A 24,290-nucleotide genomic window follows, 5' to 3' on the forward strand; every position below is an offset into this window, starting at 1 on the left:
CTTCATTTTCAAGGGGTCGAACGCGTTCCAGCCAGTGGCCCAGCTACTGGTTTTCCGGGGGAAGGCGGATGATGCAAGTAGGGCAGTCGGGATGAACAGGGCAACTGTGTTCTGCACGTGCCCCTCCAGTTGTTAGGCGGGTGAGGAAAAAAACTCTCACGCAGAGCCCATGAGGGACCTGGAGAGGCACAGCAGCCTCGACCTCCAGGATAAAACCAGAGCGGGTGTGGCTGGAGGGCGTGTGTGGGGAAGGCCCCGGCCCTGACACTCCAGCTTCCACAGCACTGACCACCGAGACACCTGCCTGCGTCCCAGGGCTCAGAAAAGCACAGGCAGGGGGGAGACAGTAACTACACGAGCCAGGGAAGAAGTAGTCAGATTTCTGTTTTCAGGGAGCCTGATCACGTATGGCAGAGGCTGACAACACGAAAGTGGCACCAAAGGGGCACGCGACACCTGGCAGTTCTGAGTTGTATCTTGATAAATGGGTACATTCGATATACATTCATGGATGAAAGGCATTCTAACCAAGAGTCACACTGGCCAACACTGTGCCGTGGGAATAAAAATGGAGAGAGCTGTCTCACAAAGACATTAAACAACTAAAATAAAGAAGTGATTAGGAAATGTGCTGACACACACACTCTGATCTTTGGTCGAAATACCAAGTGACACCAGACTCTAAAGAAGCCTGTAGGTAGACAGGACACCTTAGAACAGTGATGGCGAACCTTTTGAGCTCGGCGTGTCAGCATTTTGAAAAACCCTAACTTAACTCTGGTGCTGTGTCACATATAGAAATTTTTTGATATCTGCAACCATAGTAAAACAAAGACTTATATTTTTGATATTTATTTTATATAGTTAAATGCCATTTAACAAAGAAAAATCAACCAAAAAAATGAGTTCACGTGTCACCTCTGACACGTGTGACATAGGTTCGCCATCACCGCCTTAGAAGGAGATACCTGCAACATACAATCTGGTGTCTGATTGATCATTAAGCCATTTTCCAGGTCAGGCTTTACTAAAGATAATATGAATCGTCTTAGGTGGCTCTTCTGCATGTGTGAAAAGAGAAACTCTATAATGCTACCTTCTAGCTGGACACTTAACTAAACGCTGCTGTCAGCCAAAGTAAAAACAGTAATTCAGCCCTTGCCGGTTTGGCTCAGTGGATAGAGCACCGGCCTGCGGACTGAAGGGTCCCGGGTTTGATTCCGGTCAAGGGCACCTGTGTGGGTTGCGGGCTAAATCCCCAGTGGGGGGCATGCAGGAGGTAGCCAATCAATGCTTCTCTCTCATCAGTGATGTTTCTCCCTCTCTCTCTCCCTCTTCTTTCCTCTCTAAAATCAATAAAAATATATTTAAAAACAAAACAAACAAACAAAAAAAAAAGTAAGCCACACTGCAGCAGGGTCCAACTAATATGAGACACGGCAAATGTACTTTTTAAGACTGGAAGTCACCAAGAAAGTGCAGATCAGAACCTTATGATATTAACATATATCCCAATAATAAAGTGTAATATGCTAATAAGACCGATGTCCTTCCGGACGAAGTCGGGGCTGCAAGGGAAACCCGGATCCCAGGCCCCGGGTGCCTGCCGGCGGCCGCAGGGAAGCCCAGGTCCCGGGTGCCAGAGGGAAGCAGGTGCCAGCAGCCATGAAAAGGCAGGCCTGTTCTTGCATGAATTTTGTGCATCGGGCCCTAGTATCCCAATATGACCCTACTGGCCAGCCCTGTCCACTTTGCCTGGCTGCTCTCCTAGGCCCAGACACTTGGTATCTGGAAGTCACTAGAGAAAACTTCAGTGACGTCAGGACGCCTGTCATTGGTCCACACCAGGGGGGATAAAGAGCATGCAAAAGGTCTCCTGGACTGATCATGAGACGCAAAGACACCTTTCACTTAAGTGACTTCTCACTGCCCTCCCAGGAGGGCGGCACCGGGAACTGTTCCTGAAACAGAACATATTTACCCAGAAAGGCTCTGCCCTGGATCCCCAGTCCCCCTGAATCCCCAGCCCAAGCTGCCCCGATCACAAAGCCGTGCCCCGCGTACCTCAGAACCATCGGCGTTGAAGTGGTCCAGCGCCTGCTTCCGGATCTCTCCCTTGATGGAACCATCCAGACGCTGTAAAGACAAGCCACAAGGAAGTCATAAGGCAGGAAGATCAGCCGCAATGGGAACAGACACCAGACTCGCAACCTTTATGGGCGCGACACCCGCTGGGTAAAAATAGCTGGAATGCACTGATGATGTGCGAGCGGGGCTGGCTTAAGCGGCACACTCCACTCCCCCCAAGCTCTCTGGTTACAAACTCAAGGTCAGAAGGTTCTGAATCAAAGGCTATCTGGGTTTATCCCACGATCAGCATGGCTGCCAGGACCTGTAAGGAAAAGGCTAACCCACGCTGGGCTTCGAGGCTTTGTCTGCTCCCACATCTGGGTACTGAGGAGACAGGGAAATGCTACCCCTGGTCACGCCTAATCATCAGCTCCTGCCGGAAAATGATGCTTCTTGACTAATATAACTAAAGCTGCCCAGTTATTTTCCTTTCTTTTTTGGTTAATCCTCAGCTGAGGAATTTTTTTTTAGATTGATTTCTTAGAGAGAGTGGAAGGGAGAGGGAGAGACAGAGAGAGAAACATCAACGTGAGAAAGGCACATTGATTGGCTGCCTGCCGCACGCGACCTGACCAGGGCCGGGATCGAGCCTGCAACTGAGGTATGCGCCCTTGACCAGAACTGAACCTGGGACCCTTCAGTCCTCGGGCCAATGCTCCAACCACTGAGCAAACTGGCCAGGGAAAACTGCCCAGTTATTAAGTGCTACACAAGCCACAAAATTATTTTCATCATTTTGTTTGGAAAAACTTTTGCCCCAACATCGATAATGTTAAAAATGAAGCTGATCATATATCCCAGCTTTTCCAAAAATTGCACTCTACAATCAGAGCCAAGTTCAAGCAGCCATATTGGATTCAAGCCTTTACAAGCACAGGCAATGCTTTTGTTAACCTGTACGTCCGTTCTACATCAAAATGTCACCACAAAGAAGCCACATATGTGAAATAAAAAGCAAAGGTTAATTACCTGCTAATTAAAGCACTTCTCACTCTTTTAAATCCTTTTCGTATTTCTTCCCTCACAATCACCACTTGAGACAAACAAGAGACTTTTCTCTTGCCCAGTTTTCCTTTCTCTAATTCCCACCCCTCGGTCCCCGGAAAAGAATGACCCCATCTGACCATCTTCATTAGAGGGTTAGCCTGAAGGCATGCAAGTAAAAATTAAGGCCGCCCTGGAAGCTTAACCCCTGGAACCTTAACCCCTGGTTTCCTATTTTAGGGTAATTTAGCAAACCAAGCGCAGAACCCAGAGGAAGCGTGGAGGGGGGCCTCCAATCACAGAGCACCCTCACCTGGAAAGGGTAGTGCTTGATGGTCAGGTACTCCGCCAGGATGTCCAGCATCCGCACCATCTGGGAGAAGATGAGGACGCGGTTCCCCCTTTCTCGCAGTCTGGTCAACAGCTTATCCAACAGGATCAGCTTCCCGCTGCTTCTGATCAGGGACTGGAAATGGAGAAGACATCCCAATGTTCAAGACACGGCAATCTGCCCTCAGGCTCTACAAGTTCAAATGTTTAAAATCACAGTTCGGCTTTCTGAAGGCTTCTGCCACCTGGCTGACAAGCAATTCCTGAAATGCTCTTTATCTGTTATCAATAACAATACTTTCAGATTTTTCCTAGCTTTTGTTGTTGTTAATTCGCACCCAAGGATATTTTTCCATCGATTTTTAGAAAGCGTGGAAGGGAGAGAGAGAGGGAGAGAAACATCAATGTGAGAGAGACACGTGGATTGGTTGCTTCCAGCACGCACCGCGACCAGGGTGGGGATGAAGCCTGCAACCAAGGTACGTGCTCTTGACCGGAATCGAACCTGGGACCCTTCAGTCTGCGGACTGACGCGCTATCCACTGAGCAAAACCGGCTGGGGCTTAAAGCTTCTTACGATAGCACCTACAGAAACTAAACTGCCGCTGAGAGAGTCGTGACGAACAAGGCAAGCACGCACCAGGAGGATCTCCTGCCCGTTCTCCCTCTCGTTCTCCTCAGGGGGCTTAATCAGGTAGCAGTGGTTGCAGCACTTCTTCAGCTCCATCACAATATTCAGGAAGCCAGACGTGCTGCCCCTTGTGCCTTTGGCGAGAGCCTTGTAATTCCTGGTCAGGATCCACCTGCAAATTATAGACGATGATGTTGTTAACTGATTCACACAAAGAGCTGGGGTCGTCGAGGAAATACTGACATTGAGTCTGAATCTAACGAACCCTCTACACTCATGAATGCATGGGAAAATATTAAATGAATGCATAGGAAAATCTTCAAAGTGTCCAGAGCAAAATATTAAATGATGCTACAGAGCTGGGATCAGCAAAAATCCAGGCTGTGAGGAAAATCTATACACCAGACTCACCTTCTTCACTGAAAGAATTTACAAGGACGAGGGGTTGCGGGGGGGTAAGGGGGATGGATTAAAATAAACATAAGGGACATGCCAACCAGTCACAATATATGGAGCTTATTTAGATCCCAATGCAAAATAGCAAAGTGTGAGGGTGTGAGTGAGAGTGTGTGTGTGTGTGTGTGTGTGTGCGCGCGCATGCATATTTATTACAGCCAAGAAACTGTAAACACTCATTGGACACAATAAAAATATTAAGGAATTATTAGTTTTTTAGGCATAACAGTATTGATGTTATGCTTAACTCTTTTTTTAATTGAGGTATAACTGACGTACAACATTATATTAGTTTCAAAGGTATCCATTATGATTCAGTATTGTGTATATTGTGAAATAATCACAATACGTCTAGTTAACATCCATCACCATATAGTTACAATTTTTCCCCTTTTAATATACTCTCTTATTAACTATAGTCCATGCTGTATACTATATCCCCATGACTTACTTATTCTATAACTGTAAGTCTGTACCTTTTGAACCCTTTGTCCATGTTGCCCACCCCACACACATGTTCTCTGTACCTATGAGCTTGAAGTGAATTTTAAAATTTTATTTTGGGGTTTTATTTTTGCTTTTAGACATGTAGAAACACGTATGCTATGTACCTGGGATATGCTTCAAAAGATACATAGGTGAGAATGGGGATACAAAAGAAGATCTGGCTGAACTAAGAGTGGCCATGAGTCGGTAACTATTGAAGTTCAATTCCCGGTCAGGGCACATGCCGAGGCTGTGGGCTCGATCCCCATTGTGGGGCATGCAGAAGACAGCCGATCCATGATCCTCATCGTTAATGTTTCTACCTCTCCCTCTCCCTTCCTCTCTGAAATCAATAAAAATGTCCTTTTAAAAAAGCGAGGATAATAAAAGTTCCTCCGACCATAAACAAATGGCTACTTCAATCTGTGCTGGGGCCTGAGAGACACGGTGGATCTGTCCACTGCCCGCCTCCCGGCTTCAGGGCACTGTCTTACTCGCACTCCGGCCGCCCCCGCGGTCACGCACTTGTAATACTGTTTCTGAAGCGCCGACATCTCCACCCTGAGGATCTGCTCCACTTTGGCGGGCAGGGACTTCTCCACGTCCTTCTTGACCCTCCGCAGGAGGAACGGCTCGAGCACCTTGTGGAGGCTCTGGTAGCCGTTCTCCCGCCCTTTCCCGTGGTCCTCCTCGAAATCTTCCCAGAACTCAAACCTGGGGGCGAGACAGTCCGGTGTTACTTGGTTCCACACAAAGAAAAAAGCGTTTTTGCAACAAAAATTTCTTTTAAGGTAAAATGGGGGGAAAAATCTTCCCTATAAAGACAGATAAACTTTTATCAGTATTCGCTCTGGAGTATAAGAGAGGAAAACCAATGGATCATTTCATCAGTCTATTCTGCATAAAGGTTTCCACCTTTGAGACGGCGTCCGGAGTTCTCAAAATTTTAGTGTGTCATGCAATTAGTACATACACAAACATAGTTGTTGTGCGAAATATGCAGAAAACGTAATCTTAATTCTTTTAATAAGCTGCAATTTCTTGGGAAAATAAAGCTCGTAGGTAAAATAGTAATTAGTGGCAGTATTAGAGCTGTCACTGCTCAAGGGTAAAAATTATATCATTTCCATCAATAATCTTCACTGTCCCTACGTTAAAAAGTTAACGATTCGTAACAACAATAAACAAGACTACAGCCCTCTGACAAGAACAATCCGAATGATATAAATTTAATATTAGGGAAACCTGGGCACATAAAGTTTATTAAGGAATATAAGCACTGGTCACCCAAAATTGTTCTGCCTGGATTGAGACAGATTAACCCCAGGAATGAAAGGTTGGCTTAACATCCAAAACGTAACTAACAAAATATACCACATACTGACAGAATAAAGAACAAAAACCACATGGTCATCTCAACATACACAGAAAAATAGCATGTGACCAAGTCCGACGCTCATCCACTGTAAGAACTCCCGAAAACTAGAACGAGAAGAAAACTCGCCTGATCCAGGGGAGCTACAAAAATTCTGTGGCTCACATTCTACTCCTACCAATTCTATGCCCCATGGAGGCTCTAGCTAGTGCAACAAAGGCAAGAATTAAAAGACAGCCATGTGGCCTTAACCGGTTTGGCTCAGTGGATAGAGCCTCGGCCTGTGGACTGAAAGGTGCCAGGTTCGACTGCGGTCAAGGGCATGTACCTTGGTTGCGGGCACATCCCCAGTAGAAGGTGTGCAGGAGGCAGCTGATCGATGTTTCTCTCTCATCGATGTTTCTAACTCTCTATCCCTCTCCCTTCCTCTCTGTAAAAAATCAATAAAATGTGTATTTTTTTAAAAAAGACAGCCATGCACACTGAGGAAAGGAAGTATAACTAGCTACCTTTACTTGGAGAAGATGAGACCTTGTACCTAGAGTGCGGAGAAGTCAGCAACAACAAAACAGTGGGAATAATCTTTACAAGTTCACAGGATACAAGATCACCCTATAAAACTCAACTCTCTGGTACACTTTCAAAATTAGATTAAAAAACACAATTCCACTCAAAATTAAAAGATGAGGAATAAAGTAACAAAAGTATAAAGACTTATACACTGAAACTACAGAGAAAAATTACAGGTCTAAAGGAATGGAGGAAACTTGCCCTGACTATGGCTTAGGACAGTGATGGCGAACCTATGACATGCATGTCAGAGGTGACACGCGAACTCATTTTTTTGGTTGATTTTTCTTTGTAAAATGGCATTTAACTATATAAAATAAACATAAAAAAATATGTCTTTGTTTTACTATGGTTGCAAATATCAAAAAATCTCTATATGTGACACAGCACCAGAGTTAAGTTAGGATTTTTCAAAATGCTGACACGCCGAGCTCAAAAGGTTCGCCATCACTGCCTTAGGAGGCTCAATATTGTTTAGATGATAATTCTCCCTAAATTGATAAATAAATTCAACACAATGCCTGTCAATATTTCAGCTTTTTTTTTCTTTTCAGAAATTAATAAGCTGATCCTACAACATATACGGAAGTATAAACAATCTAGAATAGCCAAAATAATTCTGGAAAAGAACAAAGTTGGAACTTATAATCTTCCCCATTTTACCAAGTGGTATACAGCCAGTAATGAATGCAGAGTGTGTCAGCATAAGGACAGAAATATGTACCAATGGAACAGAACTGAGAACCCAGAAACAGACCATTATGTATTTATGGCCTCAACTAATTGGCAACAAATTTGTCACCCAAACAATTTGTCACCCAAATTCGGGACAAGGACAATTTAATGAAGAAAGGATATAATCTTTTCAACAAATGGCACCAGAACAATTTCCAAAAATCCCTCTGCAAAAATAAATGAACTTGGGCCCTCGCACTTAACACTTAAAACAAAAAGTAACTCAAAATGAAACAGGTCTAAATGTAGGAAATTCTAGAAAAAACAAGAAAAGCAAGTCTCTGTAACCTTGGGCTAGGCAAATGTCTCATTTTATGACAATCCATTTAAAAATGACAAATTATACTTCATCAAATTTAAAAACACTTGCTCTTCAAAAGACAGCATTAAGAAAATGAAAAGACAAGCCATAGTAAGACAATGCATAATACGAGAATAGCTCCTGATAATCTAGGACAAAGGTGAATCTCAAAACTATTATGCTAAATGAAAGGAACCAAAATAGAAAGGCCGTACTAAGCTTCCATTCAAATGGAATTTCTAGAAAACGTAAATCACTAGAGATGAAAGCTGATTAGTGAAGCAGAAAGTTTGTATGAACAAGCAAGAGGGAACTTTTCTGGATGAAAAAATATTCTAAAGCTAGATTATCCTGATAGTTGCGCAACTCTACAAATTCACTGAAAAATAATTAATCGCATATTTACAACGGTACACTTTATGGTATGTACATTGTACCTCAAGAAGTTTTCAGAGCTAACAACAAGTGGGGGAAGGGACCATTTTCTATGTTGGACGTTAGGCTATCCAAAAATGCCTTGATCAGTTTATGACAGGTAGAGACACTCACATCTTCTCTGAATTTGAATGACATGAGATGAATGACAAATAAATAGGGAAAAAAGAGGTGCCGTATAGAAAACAAAACCTGTAGGGATGCTAAGCATGTCTAACAGGCTGCTACTCTAGGTCAGGGGGTCTGAGAAGACCTCTAAAAAGAAGTGGTCACATAAACCGAGGCAAGAACAGTATTGAAGAGGAGGAGGAAAAACATCCCAGGCCAAAGGACTGGCAATGGCATGGCATGCTGAAGCAATAAAAAGATGGCGAAAGTGGTGCGCGATGAGTCAAAGTCAAGGTACTGAGAAGGGTCCTTCAAATCAGGCCGAGTGTAGCTTTCACTCTAAGTATCACCAACACCTCTGGACAAATTTAACTTTTATAAAATGTGCACACCATCTCTCCCATAAAAACCTTCTTTAAAAGAGACATCCCACAGATATTTTAGTAAGTTGAAGACCTGAGGAAGGCCTAAAGGTAAGGCTTCTGTTAGCAGATCTTTGGTCTTAAGGTATTTTTAATATTTGACAGCTTGTGGGCCTTGTAGATGTCACTTCAATCTTATTGATTACCTGGTAACAGCGGTGAGAAGTTCTCATGTTTCCTATCTACTAATCACTTCCCCGAAGCAAGTAACTGATTCACAGGTTTGGTAAACAACATGCTTTCTCCTCAACAGGCTGACTTCTGTGCCTTCGCTCACGTATGATGGAACATGTGAATACGTCTGTTCCTGCCTCAGTTAATGCTTTGCTTTCCCCCAAACATGCATGCCAACCATGTTCCCTAAGGTCTTGTCTACTCAAAAGAGTTAAAAAGCATTGGCGTTTCAGACATTCTAGCGTGCTGGGAAATACACAGGAAGGAGCTTACTTCTCCGGCATAATAAAGTGCAGCAAGGACCAGAGCTCTTTGAGGGAGTTCTGAAGAGGGGTCCCCGTAATCAGGAGCCTATGGTTGGACTTGAAGTCAATCAGGGTTTTATACAATAAAGAGTCATCGTTCTTCAACCGATGGGCTTCATCCACTCCCAGGAAGGCCCAGTTAATACTGCCCAGCACAGTCTAAAGCAAAAACAAAACAGAACGAGCCACCAGGTCAGAAGGAAACCCACAGGACTTGCAAGTGTTAATCATCTCTGTACAAAATACCGTCACGAAGGTAGACACGGAAACACTGATTCTTCAGACTTAAGGGACAGGAGGACTCTTCTGTTTATTCTGCTGGTTGCCAGATTGATGTCTATTCAAAAGAGCACATTCTCCCTCTAAAACCCATAGGGGCTCTCTCAGGCCGGGTACTGCTGCATGCCCAGAAGCAAGAACCCAAAAATTGGCATGCTGGGCAAAAAAAACCCAAAACAAAACAGGGGATTTTGCTGTCTCTCTTTCATTAAGGTTCTTCTCTCCCTGTTCTCCAGCCCAACCCTCAAGCACAGACACATCAAGAGCCACCAAACTGAATGTATTTATTTACACTGTCACCAATGGGATCACCTGCCTCATACATTTCCCACTAAACTGGAGAAAGAAGGTAATTTAAAGAGCTTCCTTTTGCTGTCCCCCTCAGAGACCACCCACATCACCTGTTCTGGAGAATGCCTGTGCCATGAGCATGGCACCCAGGCCCAGTTCCCCATAATTGCCTAGAATCACAGGGGAGCTATGGGCCTAAATACCCCTTTGTCCTGTTTAATTCCATTGGACTAGGCGACCCAAGGTCCCCTTCAACTGTGAGTTTGTTTGTTTTTGTTGTTTTTTAATAACCTTAATATTCACTGTGGATTTACTGGTTCATTTGTTTGCTTTTTTAAAGAAATAGAGAGAGAAAAAACACGGCAAGTGGGAACTACACACCCTGATGCTGAAGTCTGATAACATTTGCACAAGTTACACTACAAAATTTAGCCTTTTAGTTACCAATTACACACCTTATCTTTTAAGAGGATCTCGTATGTTGTTATAAGTGCATTGAATTTGAGCCTTTTGGTCTGAGAATGAATCCATTCATATTCCCGTATCTATAAAAGAAAAGGGTAATTCAGATACAATTTCTACTTTTACCAGCCAGTCTTATGACAGGTGCAACAGAAACATCCCCAATAAAAAAAACTTGTAGAATTTAATAAATACCTTATACATTCTAAAATGACCTAATCGATAGACATATAAAGCAGTTAAGAGTTAGAATTAAAGATCTACCACTGAGCAGCCAAAACTTCACTGTCAGAATTCAAATAAATTGTCATTTCCCTTTGCCCCTGCAGCCCCAACACAACTGATCAAAAAAATGCATTTCATCAGCGATTTCACCACCTAAATGAGAATTTTCTTAAGGAAATATAATCTGATTATTTTCTTGGACAGGGCAATACTTTCATTAGCAAGTAAAACGAATTCCAACCATTAATGAGGTCAGAAATTTCATTAATCACAGAGCAGACAGATATGGGCCCCAAGAAAAAGGAAAGGGAGGCTCACTGTGAAAATGTAAGTTAACCCGAATGAAAATGAAAATGAAAATAACTGTCAATGTGAAGGAACACAGAAGCTAACACATTCACACTGAGGTGTGACTGGATGCCAGGCAGACAATGCCCATGACAAAGCTTCTGCAGTTGGTTGTCATGACAACGGGGCAAGGAGTACAGGCAGGTGAGTACCACCACGTGGGAAGAAAGACAACAAAGCTAAAGGAGTACTGAAGACTTCCCAGCGGACACAATTTTGCAGAGTTCTCCTTGTCTTCACTAGGGACTGCAGTGCTTAAAGCCATTTTGCATAATCCTGGAAGTTGTTTTTTCTTTTGTGATGGTTAAAAAAATAAATTCACAAAGCTAGAAGCTACTGTATACTTAGAAACTCGGAATGAGGGCAATGCAATCTGCCAGAGTTTCGGTTAGACAATGATAGTAGGTAATAAAAATAAATTGGAATTAGCATGACAATATGTAACATCTCTCAAAGGGTTGTGGATTCCTGATGGCTTGCTCTTATTGGAAGCAATCCCCCAGAAACAGTTACCATACAGGGGTGGAAGAGCAAAGGTATGGGGCCAGACACATCTGTCCCAGCCCCCCATTCTACTTGGTATGGGGCCAGGAGTTTACCTCTCTGAGTCACCACCTTCATCGGTTGGAAGAACATGGTCTATTGTGGAGACTACCATGAGGATTACAGGCTGTGTACACAGAGCACCCAGCACAGGGCCTGGCACCTACCAGGTGCTTGTAAAAACAGTTATCACCAAGGAAAGATTTAAGTTTCTAATGCTTAAGTCTGGTAACAGGCAAAGCTCACTTCTGCTGACTTGGACTGGCCCATTGTCCTTTCCCCTTATTCCTTTCTTAGAAGTCATGCGTTTTCAATTACTTTTTTTTTAATTTTTAATAAATTTTTTTCAAGGACAGTTGTAACCTCACCATGTTAAAAGATTGGGAAACTTTTAAGAACTCAATTATGTTCAGTAATATCTCTCTGTTCAGATAGCTAAAATAATATTGACATTCTACAAGGTATTAACTCCCTAAAGCCCTTCATAAATAAGGTGGTCTTAGAAGTCCAGAGCACAGAGAGAAGAAAAATATAATTAATATTGCAATCAAACTAAGAGATTCCCCTTCATGTACTTTCCTTAAATATACACAAGTTTTGCAGAATATCTGGGTTGCATTTTTGTGATACATCCCCCACTATCAGGGGCACAGCACAGAATCATAACTTTACCAAAAACTATAATGGCTTTAGGTCAATTCCCATAATACATTTATAATACAGATTCTACCCCAATTCTTTTGTTTACACACCGTATTTCTGCTCATCAGGTCACCTATGTAAACCACTACGTTAATCTCTGGTGCCCAGATTTCAAACTCCCTCTGCCATGAGGTGAGGGTGGATAAAGGGACGACTATAAGAAAAGGGCCATACAGCTGGTGTTGGTGGAACAGGTAGGAGAGGAATGATATGGTCTGGATGGTCTTTCCCAGGCCCATTTCATCAGCAAGGATTACACTGTTGCTTCTGCAGGAAGAAGAAGAAAAAAAAATCCTTAATTCACAAAGAAACGAAGAGCAAGGATGCCAACACCCCATGTCACCCAGCAAAACACTTCAGTGTGAATCTCAACTGTATTTCCTCACACCTGCAATTAAGTCTCCTACATAAGCAAGTGGAAGCTACAAACAGAATAACAAGTGATCTAAGCATGATCAAGACTTGGAGTAGGCCTGGCCGGTTTGGCTCAGTGGACAGAGCATCGACCTGAGGACTGAAGGGTCCTGGGTTCACTTCCCGGTCAAGGGCATGTAGCTCAGTTGCAGGCTCAATCCCTGGCCCTGGTCAGGGAGCGTGCAGGAGGCAACCAATCAATGTGTGTGTTCTTTCTCTCTCTCTCTCTCTCTCTCTCCCCCCCCCCTCCCCTTCCACACTCTCTAAAGTTCAATGGGAAAATATCCTCAGGTGAGGATTTAGAAAAAAAAGGACTTGGATTACTACAAGAGCCTAGTCAGACTATATTCTTGACCTTGCATTTGGCTTTGTACCTCTATCCCCTGTAACAGAGGAAGCAGGTGGACACAAGCACATGACCTTGGCTTCCAACACAGAAAGCAGGGCACCCTGGCTACCCCCACTGGAGAACTGGAGCCTGAGAGTCATGTGCCTTTGCTCGAATCACGCACCCAGGCCACTGCACGCCGCCAGGTTGTTCAGCGCTATACACACTACTCGCCAGACCTGCATGCTGCTGTGTGTACAGCTTGATTTAAAGACACTACAGTCTACAGCTGGGGTAAGCTATAGATTTCTTTTTTTTTTTTGATATTGTGGTTTCTTTTTTTTTAAATATATTTCATTGATTTCAGAGAGGAAGGGAGAGATCGAAACATCAATGATGAGAGAGAATCATTGACAGGCTGCCTTCTGCCTGCCCCACACTGGGGATTGAGCCCACAACCTGGGCATGTGCCCTTGACCACAACTGAACCCGGGACCCTTCAGTCCACAGGCCGACGCTCTATCTACTGAGCCAAACTGGCTAGGGCGATTTCTGAATCTACTCTACACCTGAATCAGTACCTGGGAAAGGACTCAGGAATCTGCACTGTAACCAACACTTCTGTACATTCTGATGCAGGTGTATTCCTGGGACCACACTTTGAGAAACGCTGCTTTAGCAGATGGGCTGGATTTCAACAGGATGTTTCTCTATCACATCAATGTTTCTCTCCCTCCACCCCCTTCTCCTCTCTCTCTAAAATTAATTTAAAAAATTAAGTATATCTTTGGGTGAGGATTAAAGAAAAGTAAGACACTTGATTCACCAAGAAGAGATTACAATTTTAATTTAGGGGGAAAGTACACAAAAGAACAAAGCAGAATATACTTGAGGAAGGGAGAATGAGGCAGCCATACCTCTATAAACCTGGGATACACCAATTTAACATACTGTTCAGATACAGAGTATTCCTGAGTCATTTCCCTCATATTCCTCATGTTTCCTACTGGGAGGAAACAGGTTTACTTTTCACCAAACTCCTTCCCTCAGAATATCTTCAATCCAATATTGGTTGACTGCGCGGATATGAAAGCTGACTATACTCTTGACTTCAGATTAAAATGGTAGACTTCTCTCAATCACATAATTTTAAAATTTCTACACTGCACAGTACAAAGAAGTAATTCTCTGCCTCTAGCAATAAAGAAGCCAAAAACAGTAAAGAGAAGTTCAAACATCTTTGTCTACCTACTTGCACCAGGAATGAGCCAGCCAGTTGAGCCCTTCGAGCTGGTAGTCCCGGAGCTCCAGGTTCTCCCCTCCTAAATATGCCGGCTGTTTCTTTAACGCCACAAATCGTGGTCTCTGCTTCAGGGCCTGAAAAAGAAAAGGAACCAAGCCCTGGGTCAGGAAAAACTTCCTTCCTACTCCTATGCTAAAACGCTCCTGGCCATGAGTTACGTGTTCAGCACCAAAGCATACAAATTCAAACTTCACATCAGAATCAGCAACCCACCACCACTTCTTTCATTGTGGTCCGTATTCCCAGAACCACACAGCCTCCCGGGTGCCATAAACCTGAATGTCAACCTCTCAGAGACACAGCCCATGTCTTACATAAACTTTTATTACTAAAGAGCCAAGGACACCACTTCAGCATGAATTCCAACGAAGGAAAAGGTCCTGTACAACCAATCTAGCCAATAGAAAAGCTGATATACTTAGTATCTAACTTAGAATTGATGGTCCCCTTTCCATCACTCCTCTTTAAAGTGTTGAAATTATTTCACCCTGGCCTGTGTGGCTCAGTTGGCTGAGGGTTGGCCCATGCACCAAAAGGTCAATGGTTCGATTCCTGGTCAAGGACACATACCCATGTTGCAGGCTCGATGCCCAGTCGGGGGCGTGCAGGAGGCAGCCCATCAATGCTTCTCTCTCTCTCTCCCCCTCTCCTTTCTTTTCTCTCTAAAATCAATAAAAAGTATTTCAAGTATTCTCTACAATATCTCTAATTAGATGTATAACATTCTATAAATTATAAGATTCAACAAGTCAGCAAAGCCTTCTTCAACTCATCCTCTCCTATTTTCCTTTGGTGTGAAGGTTAATTCATCTTCTTTCATTTCCAAAATGGAAACGATCCTTTGTTTTTGTAACAGTGTATCTTCCCAATAGCTCCGTGCCCAGTCCTTTGTATGGACACATCTTTCCCCGACAACACCGAAGCCGGCCAGCACCGCACCTTGCACTCTCTCGTCGGGATGGTTTTGGAGTTGTTCCGGCTGTGGAAGCTGTCGATGCAGCCCTGGAATTTCTTTCCGATCAGCGCTTCGTCTTCCCAGCTGCACTCTGAGTAGGGCAGGCCCATCCATTTGCACAGATACTCGGGTTCGTTCGAAGGTGCCGGCTTCCGACTGTGAGCTGTTTCGCGTGTAAAAATGCACAGGTAAGCCACTGTCCCTCCCAGGAGGGGACTGACATTATAACCAATGACACATCATGGGGCAGAACTGTGAGCACTGCAAAATATCCACTGCTCATAAATGCTGAACATTAAGGAACAGGAGCAACTGCTTACCTGGAAAATCGGTTTGGCCCAGTGTAGATTTGCTTGTCTTCATAGCTAAACAACGGACGGTAAGAGAGAGGTTATCACTATAATCAGCACTAGACAAATACATACATGCACACATGCATACATGCATACATAAATAAAGTAAGTTTCCATGCTCTTACCTATCACTCTTTCTACTATCTGATACTGTTTGTTCAGCTCTGAGGCCAGCTCCTGTTGGCAGTTGAAGTATTCCACATCTTCGGGAGAAACTTTCCCCAGCCTGGACAGAAGACGGACAGAAAAAGTACCCGCTCATTAAATCTGGGGGATCCAGACACACCTCTCAAAGCAAAGTCCAAGGGAGGGAAGAAATCAGTCTCCACTTCCATCTGCCCCTTTAGTATCTAGTAACGAGGCCGGAGACTTTATAAAACACACACACTTTTAAAAAACACAACACCGGAGACGCCTCTCCGTGTGGCCGATTTACAAGAAACCTAAACATAACGATGTTGTGACAAATTCATGTAATTTCATGGGATACATTAATATATCTAAACAGACCAAGAGGATAAAACTGTCTTCCAGATTGAAAAGATGACATGCCTTTTTTAACATATAATGGGCTTCAGGACTGATTCAATGTGGCTTTTTTGAAAACGAGTTATTCTTAGCACCAAAGCTCATTAAAAGGACAACAGCAGCCACCTACAATTAGATCTCACCATACTTCTGAGAATTTTAAATTTTAAATATATAAGCCACTTCTATCTTAATGACACAGATTATTGTCTTTGACTCAAAGGAAAAACATGTGATTTAGTGAAGTAGCATATTTTGCATTGTAGTAAAACAGAAATTATAACTCATCTGGCCCAGCCGGTGTGGCTCCGCAGTTGAGTGTCGACCTATGAACCAGGAGGTTATAGGTTCGATTCCTGGTCAGGGCACATGCCCAGGTTGCGGGCTCGATCCCCTGTAAGGGGCGTGCAGGAGGCAGCAGATCAACGATTCTCTGTCATTGATGTTTCCCTCTCTCTCCCTCTTCCTTCCTCTCTGACATCAATAAAAAATATGTTTTCTTAAAAATTAAAAAGAACACACGATAGGACTCATCTGTCCCTATTCCTAACACAAAGTAACCTGACCATATTACACGGACAGGTCTGATGTCCAGGTATATTGAACCTTCCTGTCCCTCGGGCTGCAAACGTATTTCTTTAACCCAGGATGGAAAATGTACCATTGCTTGATTTCATCCTCTTTCTTCTTGAAGTTCTCGAGTTTTTTCAGGCCCTTCACTTTCTGTTGCTGCAAGGACTCTTCGCTCTCCCACGTGCTGTGGATATAAGACCAACCCTTCCACTTGATGAGGTACTGGACTTCGCCTTCATCACTCTCCAGGTCAAAGTCACCGCTTGGGTCTCCGTTAGCTTCAACCGCATACACTGTAGTAGACGCTCCAGTGGCTGCAAAAGGATTCAGTTTTAACACATTTTAGATAAAGTACATGAAACCAGACACTGAAAAGTTTCCCAAGTACACAATTGTCTAAAGAGTCTATTTTCAGATGACGCACCAAAATCCTTTGACTTGAAAGCAGCAGCAATTTGTAAGCAATACAGGATAAGTGAGATCAATAATTTCAAATGTTTTCAAAATGCAAACTCAATTTTTATACTTTAAAACATATCCCAAAACTTGCCAGTGAAATCAAAGAAATCCTTGTGTCCATACACAGTAAAAATGAAACAGCAACACCCTTTTATTCTGGTCCCTACTAACTCAGAAAACAGATCCATCCACCCGGGAATATGATGGATAAGGTAAGAAACTAAATGTATCTCCACCAGTTACCATCTACCCAAAGTTAACTGTTAACTCATAACCTCAAGTGAGGTTGGAGGAAAAAAGAAGACAGAAAAAAAAATACTTTAGGTGTTACCTTGACATTTCTTTTATAGCAAGATTACTTTAAAAGAAATTGAGTTCTATCCCAATTAGAATATAAAATAATCTTTATCATCATCCAAATATGCATTTAACCAGTTTCATACTTTTCACAAGAAGATTCAGAAATAATTAAAGGCGTATTAGCTCAATGTCAATGAGCAAGAACCTCTGTTACATCATTGCTTTTTATGACAATAACATCTTTATTCGCTTCATTTTAAAATCTCAAAAACACGTGAAATACACCCCTCCATTCTCAGCTCTGACATCATGAAGATGGGAGTCAGAAAAAATTCCCTATTTCAGGACAGATATGGGCATGGGCTGACATGCATCCTTTCAGAGTTGAAGTATGTAAAATTTGGGTCTGACTGAGCAGATAAAAAAAGGAATTTGCTTGCCAAAGGCACATACCTCCTTTCTTGCCCAGCCGTGAGTCTAAGACCTTTTCAATGGTTTCACTGCTGTCCTGCTGGTCATCCACTCCTTCCCCAGTCATCTCAATGAGATCATCTGAGTCGGTCTCGAAGTCATCATCTTCTTTATAGCTGCAGAGGCACAATGCGGAATAAGTGAGAAACTCTAGCACACACCCAAACATCGTTCCTAAAAAGGGATGTTATGAAATGAAGGCAATATCACTAGCTACCTCGACAGGCCGTGAACTTGAGGCAGCTGTCTTGAGAGGAATGAAGGCTTGAAATGAGCTACTGCTACTTATTCCATATTCCCGTTGGCCAACGCCATTCTTTTTGCACCCACACAGACCCGATTCCCCAATACCTCCACGGGACACAGGTCAGTATTTCTGCCCACCAGATGCATAATCAGGGGCTGAGAACCAAGTGCAAGCCAATCAAACGATCACCCTCACACAAACAAAAAACTTCCGGGGCACGACCTACCTCACATTTTTGGCCGCTCTGCGACGAGTCTGCCTTTTGGGAGCCTCATCGTCTTCATCATCGTCATCAGACGACTCTTGCTTTTTTTTCTTTCCACGCTGAGCTTTAGGTTGCTTCTTAACTCGAGGTTTGGGCACTGTTCTGGAATGAGAAGATAAAAAAAAAATGGCAGTTTTACTCTATCATTTGGTGTTTACTTCAAATCGGTATCATTCTTTTTCCAGGGCAGGGGGACATACGTAGGCTTAACCAGGGGAGTGTTAGAAATGTATGTTCCCGGGTCCCCTTTTCCCTGAGATTCTAATTCACTGGAAATCTGCATCTTCCACATGGACATGATGCTGATGCTAACAGTCCGCCAGCATTTACAGGAGACACAGTGGGTTCTGAGGCAAAGGTCCGCCACTGACCCTCGGGATGACCTGATACAAAAATACACACACAGCGCGTTGCTGGTGGCATCTCTTTGGTGGGCAATTTGGAATTATCTCCCAAACTGACTAATATAACAATTTTACTTCTGGGAATTGATCTTACAGATATAGACACCGGCCCAGGCACATTAAGGTATTCACCGGAGTATTATTTGCAATAACAAAAGATTAGAAACACTCTAAGTGTCCATCAACTGGGAACTAGTTCAATAAATAAGGTATTATGGAGCCATTAAGAAAAGGGGGGGGGGGCGGGTGTTCCATGTACAGAAAGATTGCCAAGATCATGAAAAAAAAATATAAAAGATGCATGGAATGTATTATCTGTATAAATGGAAAAAGTAAGAAGTAACTACACATTTATTTTTCTTGTATGTGCACAGAATGTACTGGAAGGCCACCTGGGAGACTGACCTGCACAGACCAATGGAACAGACTGAGGACACGGCCCTCTGCCGACTCCCACCCACGGCCAGGACTGAGCGCCATAACCCGGGAGCTCCCACAAGGAAATCCCCAAAATAGCGCTCTATCGGTGGTAAAAAGGTGAAAGGAGAAAATGGAGGATGAAAACTCGCAATCACATCTGTCTCTTTCTCTCTGGCCTGCCCTAACCAATGCTACACAGAGGATTCAAGACCCAGGATTCAATGAATGATGGATAAAATCTTGACGATGGAACTGGAGCGCCATCCCAATATTAAGCTTAACTCGGATGAAAGGGGACACATCTCAGTTGATGAATTCTGCTGAGGGGGTGGGGGTGGGGGGTTGGGGTGTGGGTTGGGGACAAGCGCCGTGTCCTGAGCCAGGGGTAGGCAAACATTCTGCTGTAAACAGCCAGAGGGTGTGAAGATTTTTCATTTTCCCAGACAAGAGACAAAACTGAGGCCACCACATAGGTACTTCCATAGCAAGAGAAAACAAATTTTCACGGATTTTTGAGTGACAAAATTGAAAATAAAGTAATCATCATTGAGTATGTTTTTTGTGATACATATCTACTAAGGAGAAGAACAGCACTTTTTTTTAAGGGATTACATGTCACTGAACTGGAATTCAAACTTAGTGTTCCCTATTGTCAAACTACCAATGTTCATCTCTAAAGCTATACTGAGCCGGTGGGCCGTACAAAATGAGGTGGGGAGTGGGATCTGACCCCAAGGCCATCGCCTGCCAACCCGATCCTACACCACAGTGCAAGGGCGTCAAGTTTCCCGGGGCCCCTCTGCCTCCGCCTTCCTTCACCCTCGCCAGTATCGTATGATGCCATCCATCTGATCAAGAAGTACCACTCTCCCGCCACTCAGCCTACCTCCTTCTCCGACAATTAGATCCTCTGTTTAATGTTACATAGATTATATGGACAAGGTAATAAGCAGTGAAGAATGCTTTCAACCAGTCAGTGTTAGAAACTTAAGAGTTAGTTCCCTCAAAAAGGAGGTTTTTAAACTTTTTTAAAAATAGGTTTTTAGCCCTAGCCAGTTTGGCTCAGTGGATAATGCATCGGCCTGAGGACTAAAGGGCCCACGGTTCAATTCCGGTCAAGGGCACATACCTCGGCTGCAGGCTCCTCCCTGGCCCCGGCCCTGGTCGGGGTGCGTGCAAGAGGCAACCAATCGATGTTTTTCTCTCACATCGATATTTCTCTATCTTTCCCTCTCTCTTCTACTCTCTCGAAAAATCAATGAAAAAATACCCTCGGGTGAGGATTTAAAATAAAAAAAAATAAAGTGGCTGTACCATTTAAAAAAATTAAAAAGTGGTACATTATTATACAATATGTTTTTATTGATTTTAGAGAGAAAGGAAGAGAGAAGAGGAGAGCGATAAAAACATCAATGGTAAGAAAGAATCACTGATGGGCAGCCTCCTGCATGCCCCCTACTGGGGATCGAGCCCAAAACCCAGGCACGTGCCTTGACTGCGAATGGAACCGTGACCTCGTGGTCAACGTTCAACCAATGAGCCAGTCCATCTGGGCCAGTGGTCGGCAAACTGCGGCTTGGCAAACCGCGGCTCGCGAGCCACATGCAGCTCTTTGGCCCCTTGAGTGCGGCTCTTCCACAAAATACTGACTTCTGCGCATGGGCCGCGAAGTTCAATCGCATTGTACGTGCGCGCCCGCACGTGGTATTTTGTGGAAGAGCCACACTCAAGGGGCCAAAGAGCCGCATGTGGCTCACAAGCCACGGTTTGCCAACCACGGGCCTGGGCCACAGGGAGCTTTTTTAAAGAGAAGACACGTTCTTCCCACATCACTAATCCAGCCGAAACCGGTTTGGCTCAGTGGATAGAGCGTCAGCCTGCGGACTGAAAGGTCCCAGGTTCGATTCCGGTCAAGGGCATGTACCTGGGTTGCGGGCACATCCCCAGTGGGAGGTGTGCAGGAGGCAGCTAATCGATGTTTCTCTCTCATCGATGTTTCTAACTCTCTATCGCTCTCCCTTCCTCTCTGTAAAAAGTCAATAAAATATATTTAAAAACAAAACTAATCCAACACGGAGTAGGAAACAGTCAGTCACTGAGCTACGTATCATGGCAACGCCCCGCCATGCCATCACTGGCTAACGATGCAGGCTGGCAAGCAGTGAACCACAGACACTGGAAACCCAGAGGCACCGCGCCCTGTGTCCCATCTCTTCCTAGCACCGCGCCCTCTCGATCTGACACAGACAACGCTCCCCCAGAGGCGGAGATGTCCGAGCAAACACTGCACCTTCTGGGGAACGGCCTCCGGGCTCTCCCTGTGTTTTGCTCTGGTTCACTCTCTGCATCGCTGCCTGGCTCCTGTTCATCTTCTGAGGGCTCCCGCTTCCACCTTTCTCTGTGATCAAAAGCAAAGCACAATGATTTTTCTCTCAAAGATGCTTCCGGATCGTTTAGCTTGAAGATTCCGACAACACCAATTCTGATCTAATTACCCAAAAGGCAGACCATGTGTATTTTAGCTTAATTACGCTCAAGAGATTTCTTCAAGCTCCATTTACATTTTGGCTGTGCCATATCGACTCCTGGTTTTATCTCTTGTAACAAAATAAATGAAAATGGAAACTAAACTAAGGCTGTATTTTTATAAAACCATTGGTTCTGGATAAAAAATGCTGTTAAGCCCTAGCCTGCTTGGCTCAGTGGATAGAGTGTTGGCCTGCGGACTGAAGGGTCCCGGGTTCGATTCCGGCCAAGGGCACATGCCTGAGTTGCGGGCTCAATCCCCAGTAGGGGGCGTGCAGGAGGCAGCCCGTCCATGATTCTCTCCCATCATTGATGTTTCTCTCTCTCTCTCTCTCTCCCTCTCCCTTCCTCTCTGAAATCAATAAATATTTTTTTAAATGCTGTTAAATCTCTCATATTCTATTTTGATGTGACTATTAACACTAGCCAGAGTGAACCATAATATATACTCAATCGGTATTTCTCAAACGTCAGCATCAACAGCGTCACTGAAAGGCTTGTTAATTCAGATTTCTGGGCTGCGGCCAGTTTTTGATTCAGGAGGTCTAATGTGAGGCCTAAGATTTTAGTTTTAACAAGTTCATGCCAATGCTGCTGCCACAGTTAAGAGACTTTTCTGAGAACTCATACTGGATATTTTCACATCGTCAGAATACACTTGAGGAAACAGTCCCTAAAATTATGTTTCAATGATAAACCTACCACCTACTAAATTGTCTGTTCAGCCAAAGACGTAATTATTAGACATGGAAGGTGTTCCTTTGCTCCTTGAGACTTTAGAAGGCCGGGAAGAGCCACACCCCAATACGTAGCCTACTCCCCCAGTTTCTGAAGTTTACTTGGAGACCAAACAGATACCACAGGGACTTAGCTCATTTCTCACCTGCAGGGAAGAAGGAAATATCTGGAGGGGAGGGGGAAGAAAATTTATAAGCAAGTACAAGTACTTGCTCTGCAAATAAAACAATTACCACTGTGCCTCTTGGTCTCTGAATAGGAAATGAGGTTTTACTGAGGACAAGTGTGGCACAATTGCACAGTCAAATCACAGTCATAGAGAAGCTCGCTGTGAGAAGGTGACTGATCCGTGGATTCCTAAGAACCTTCCTAAAAGGTACCAGGGCACCCTGGCCGGATTGGCTCAGTGGATAGAGCGTCGGCCTGCGGACTTCAGGGTCCCGGGTTCAATTTCGGTCAAGGGCACATGCCCGGGTTGTGGGCTCCATCTCCAGTGTGGGGCGAGCAGGAGGCAGCCGATCCATGATTCTCTCTCATCATTGATGTTTCTCTCTCTCTCCCTCTCTCTTCTTCTTCTCTGAAATCAGTAAAATTAAAAAAAAAAAAAAAAAAAAAAAGGTGGCAGAGCCACCCTATACCTGAGTGTGTGTAAACTTTAGGGGGGAAAAATGTTTTTTCAAGCCTTCATGACAAGGCAGTGGAGCCTTCTATGTCCATTACTCAGGTTCTAGTGACACTGTTTTGCATCTATTTCCCTAACAGCTGAGTCCCTGTGGGCAGGGCCATCTATCCTCATCTTTGTACCTGAGCTCAGCGAGAACGCAGGCAAACAGAGACACTGCTTTGTTAAGTAAAGGGATAGTTAATGAAAGAATGAGCCATATCAGTGTAGGGGTCAGGCAGGTAGGGGGCTTTTGGAAGCACTCAAGCTACGACACCAAGGCCTGTTAGCGCTGCCTAACCCTTCATCTCTCTTTAAATCCAAGACCTCCTTATGCCTATATTCTGGGCGCCTATCTTATTCTCTTCCCCCAGAGACTAGAAAACATATGTCTGCTACAGCCTCCCAGGAAAAGAAGTGATGGCAGCAAGGAAGACAGGAAGATGTCTCCAGCGACTGGGAGACTGGCACGTGAGGCTGCAGCCCCCCAGGGCCAAGTCCAGAACAGCTGGCGCTCCCAAGCGGCTCACTGTCAAAGGGCAGAGAAGTGGCTTTGCAGGAAACACAATGAAAGAACATGAACAACGAAGACCTAAGGGACAGCAGATCAGATGAGAAAAATCCTCAGTTACGTGTGCGTTGTAATTTCCACGCCCCACCAGGTACTGCGAAGCTAAATGAGGGTCTACCTATGAGCTTTAGGAAACTAAAATGGCAGTGGGTGCTGAGGCGAGTTTTCCAGCTAAAGGGCAGATCTGTAGGGTATGGACAACCAGGAGGACTTAGAATCTGCCAATACAAGAACATACAAAAAGTTAGCACGTCGCCCTGACAGGTTTGGCTCAGTGGACAGAGCGTCGGCCTGCGGACTGAAGGGTCCCAGGTTCGATTCCGGTCAAGGGCATGTACCTTGGTTGCAGGCACATCCCCAGTAGGGGAGTGTGCAGGAGGCAGCTGATCGATGTGTCTCTCTCATCGATGTTTCTAACTCTCTATCCCTCTCCCGTCCTCTCTGTAAAAAAAAAATCAATAAAATATATTTTTAAAAAAATT

General features: G+C 44.1%; 1 protein-coding gene across 11 annotated transcripts in view; it reads right to left on the reverse strand.

The window, feature by feature from the left end:
* The window catches only part of CHD2 (chromodomain helicase DNA binding protein 2), a 107,544-nt gene that overhangs the window by 36,019 nt on the left and 47,235 nt on the right, over window positions 1-24,290 (reverse strand). For 6 of the 11 annotated variants that reach the window (XM_036355594.1, XM_036355598.1, XM_036355589.1 and 3 more), the window contains 14 exons: window positions 18,450-18,590; window positions 17,959-18,092; window positions 16,835-17,060; window positions 15,771-15,871; window positions 15,613-15,657; window positions 15,277-15,455; window positions 14,287-14,411; window positions 12,343-12,559; window positions 10,468-10,557; window positions 9,411-9,601; window positions 5,543-5,731; window positions 4,085-4,247; window positions 3,428-3,580; window positions 2,065-2,136 (listed from right to left, as the gene is read on the reverse strand). In XM_036355594.1, the coding sequence (XP_036211487.1) occupies window positions 2,065-2,136; window positions 3,428-3,580; window positions 4,085-4,247; window positions 5,543-5,731; window positions 9,411-9,601; window positions 10,468-10,557; window positions 12,343-12,559; window positions 14,287-14,411; window positions 15,277-15,455; window positions 15,613-15,657; window positions 15,771-15,871; window positions 16,835-17,060; window positions 17,959-18,092; window positions 18,450-18,590 (2,026 nt within the window). Of the gene's footprint in view, window positions 1-2,064; window positions 2,137-3,427; window positions 3,581-4,084; window positions 4,248-5,542; window positions 5,732-9,410; window positions 9,602-10,467; window positions 10,558-12,342; window positions 12,560-14,282; window positions 14,412-15,276; window positions 15,456-15,612; window positions 15,658-15,770; window positions 15,872-16,834; window positions 17,061-17,958; window positions 18,093-18,449; window positions 18,591-21,602; window positions 21,711-24,290 lie in introns of those variants that run through there. The other 5 variants (XM_036355592.1, XM_036355588.1, XM_036355590.1 and 2 more) reach the window with 2 other exon arrangements.

This window comes from Myotis myotis, unplaced genomic scaffold, assembly GCF_014108235.1.
Source record: "Myotis myotis isolate mMyoMyo1 unplaced genomic scaffold, mMyoMyo1.p scaffold_m19_p_23, whole genome shotgun sequence".
NCBI classification, from domain to species: Eukaryota; Metazoa; Chordata; class Mammalia; order Chiroptera; family Vespertilionidae; genus Myotis; species Myotis myotis.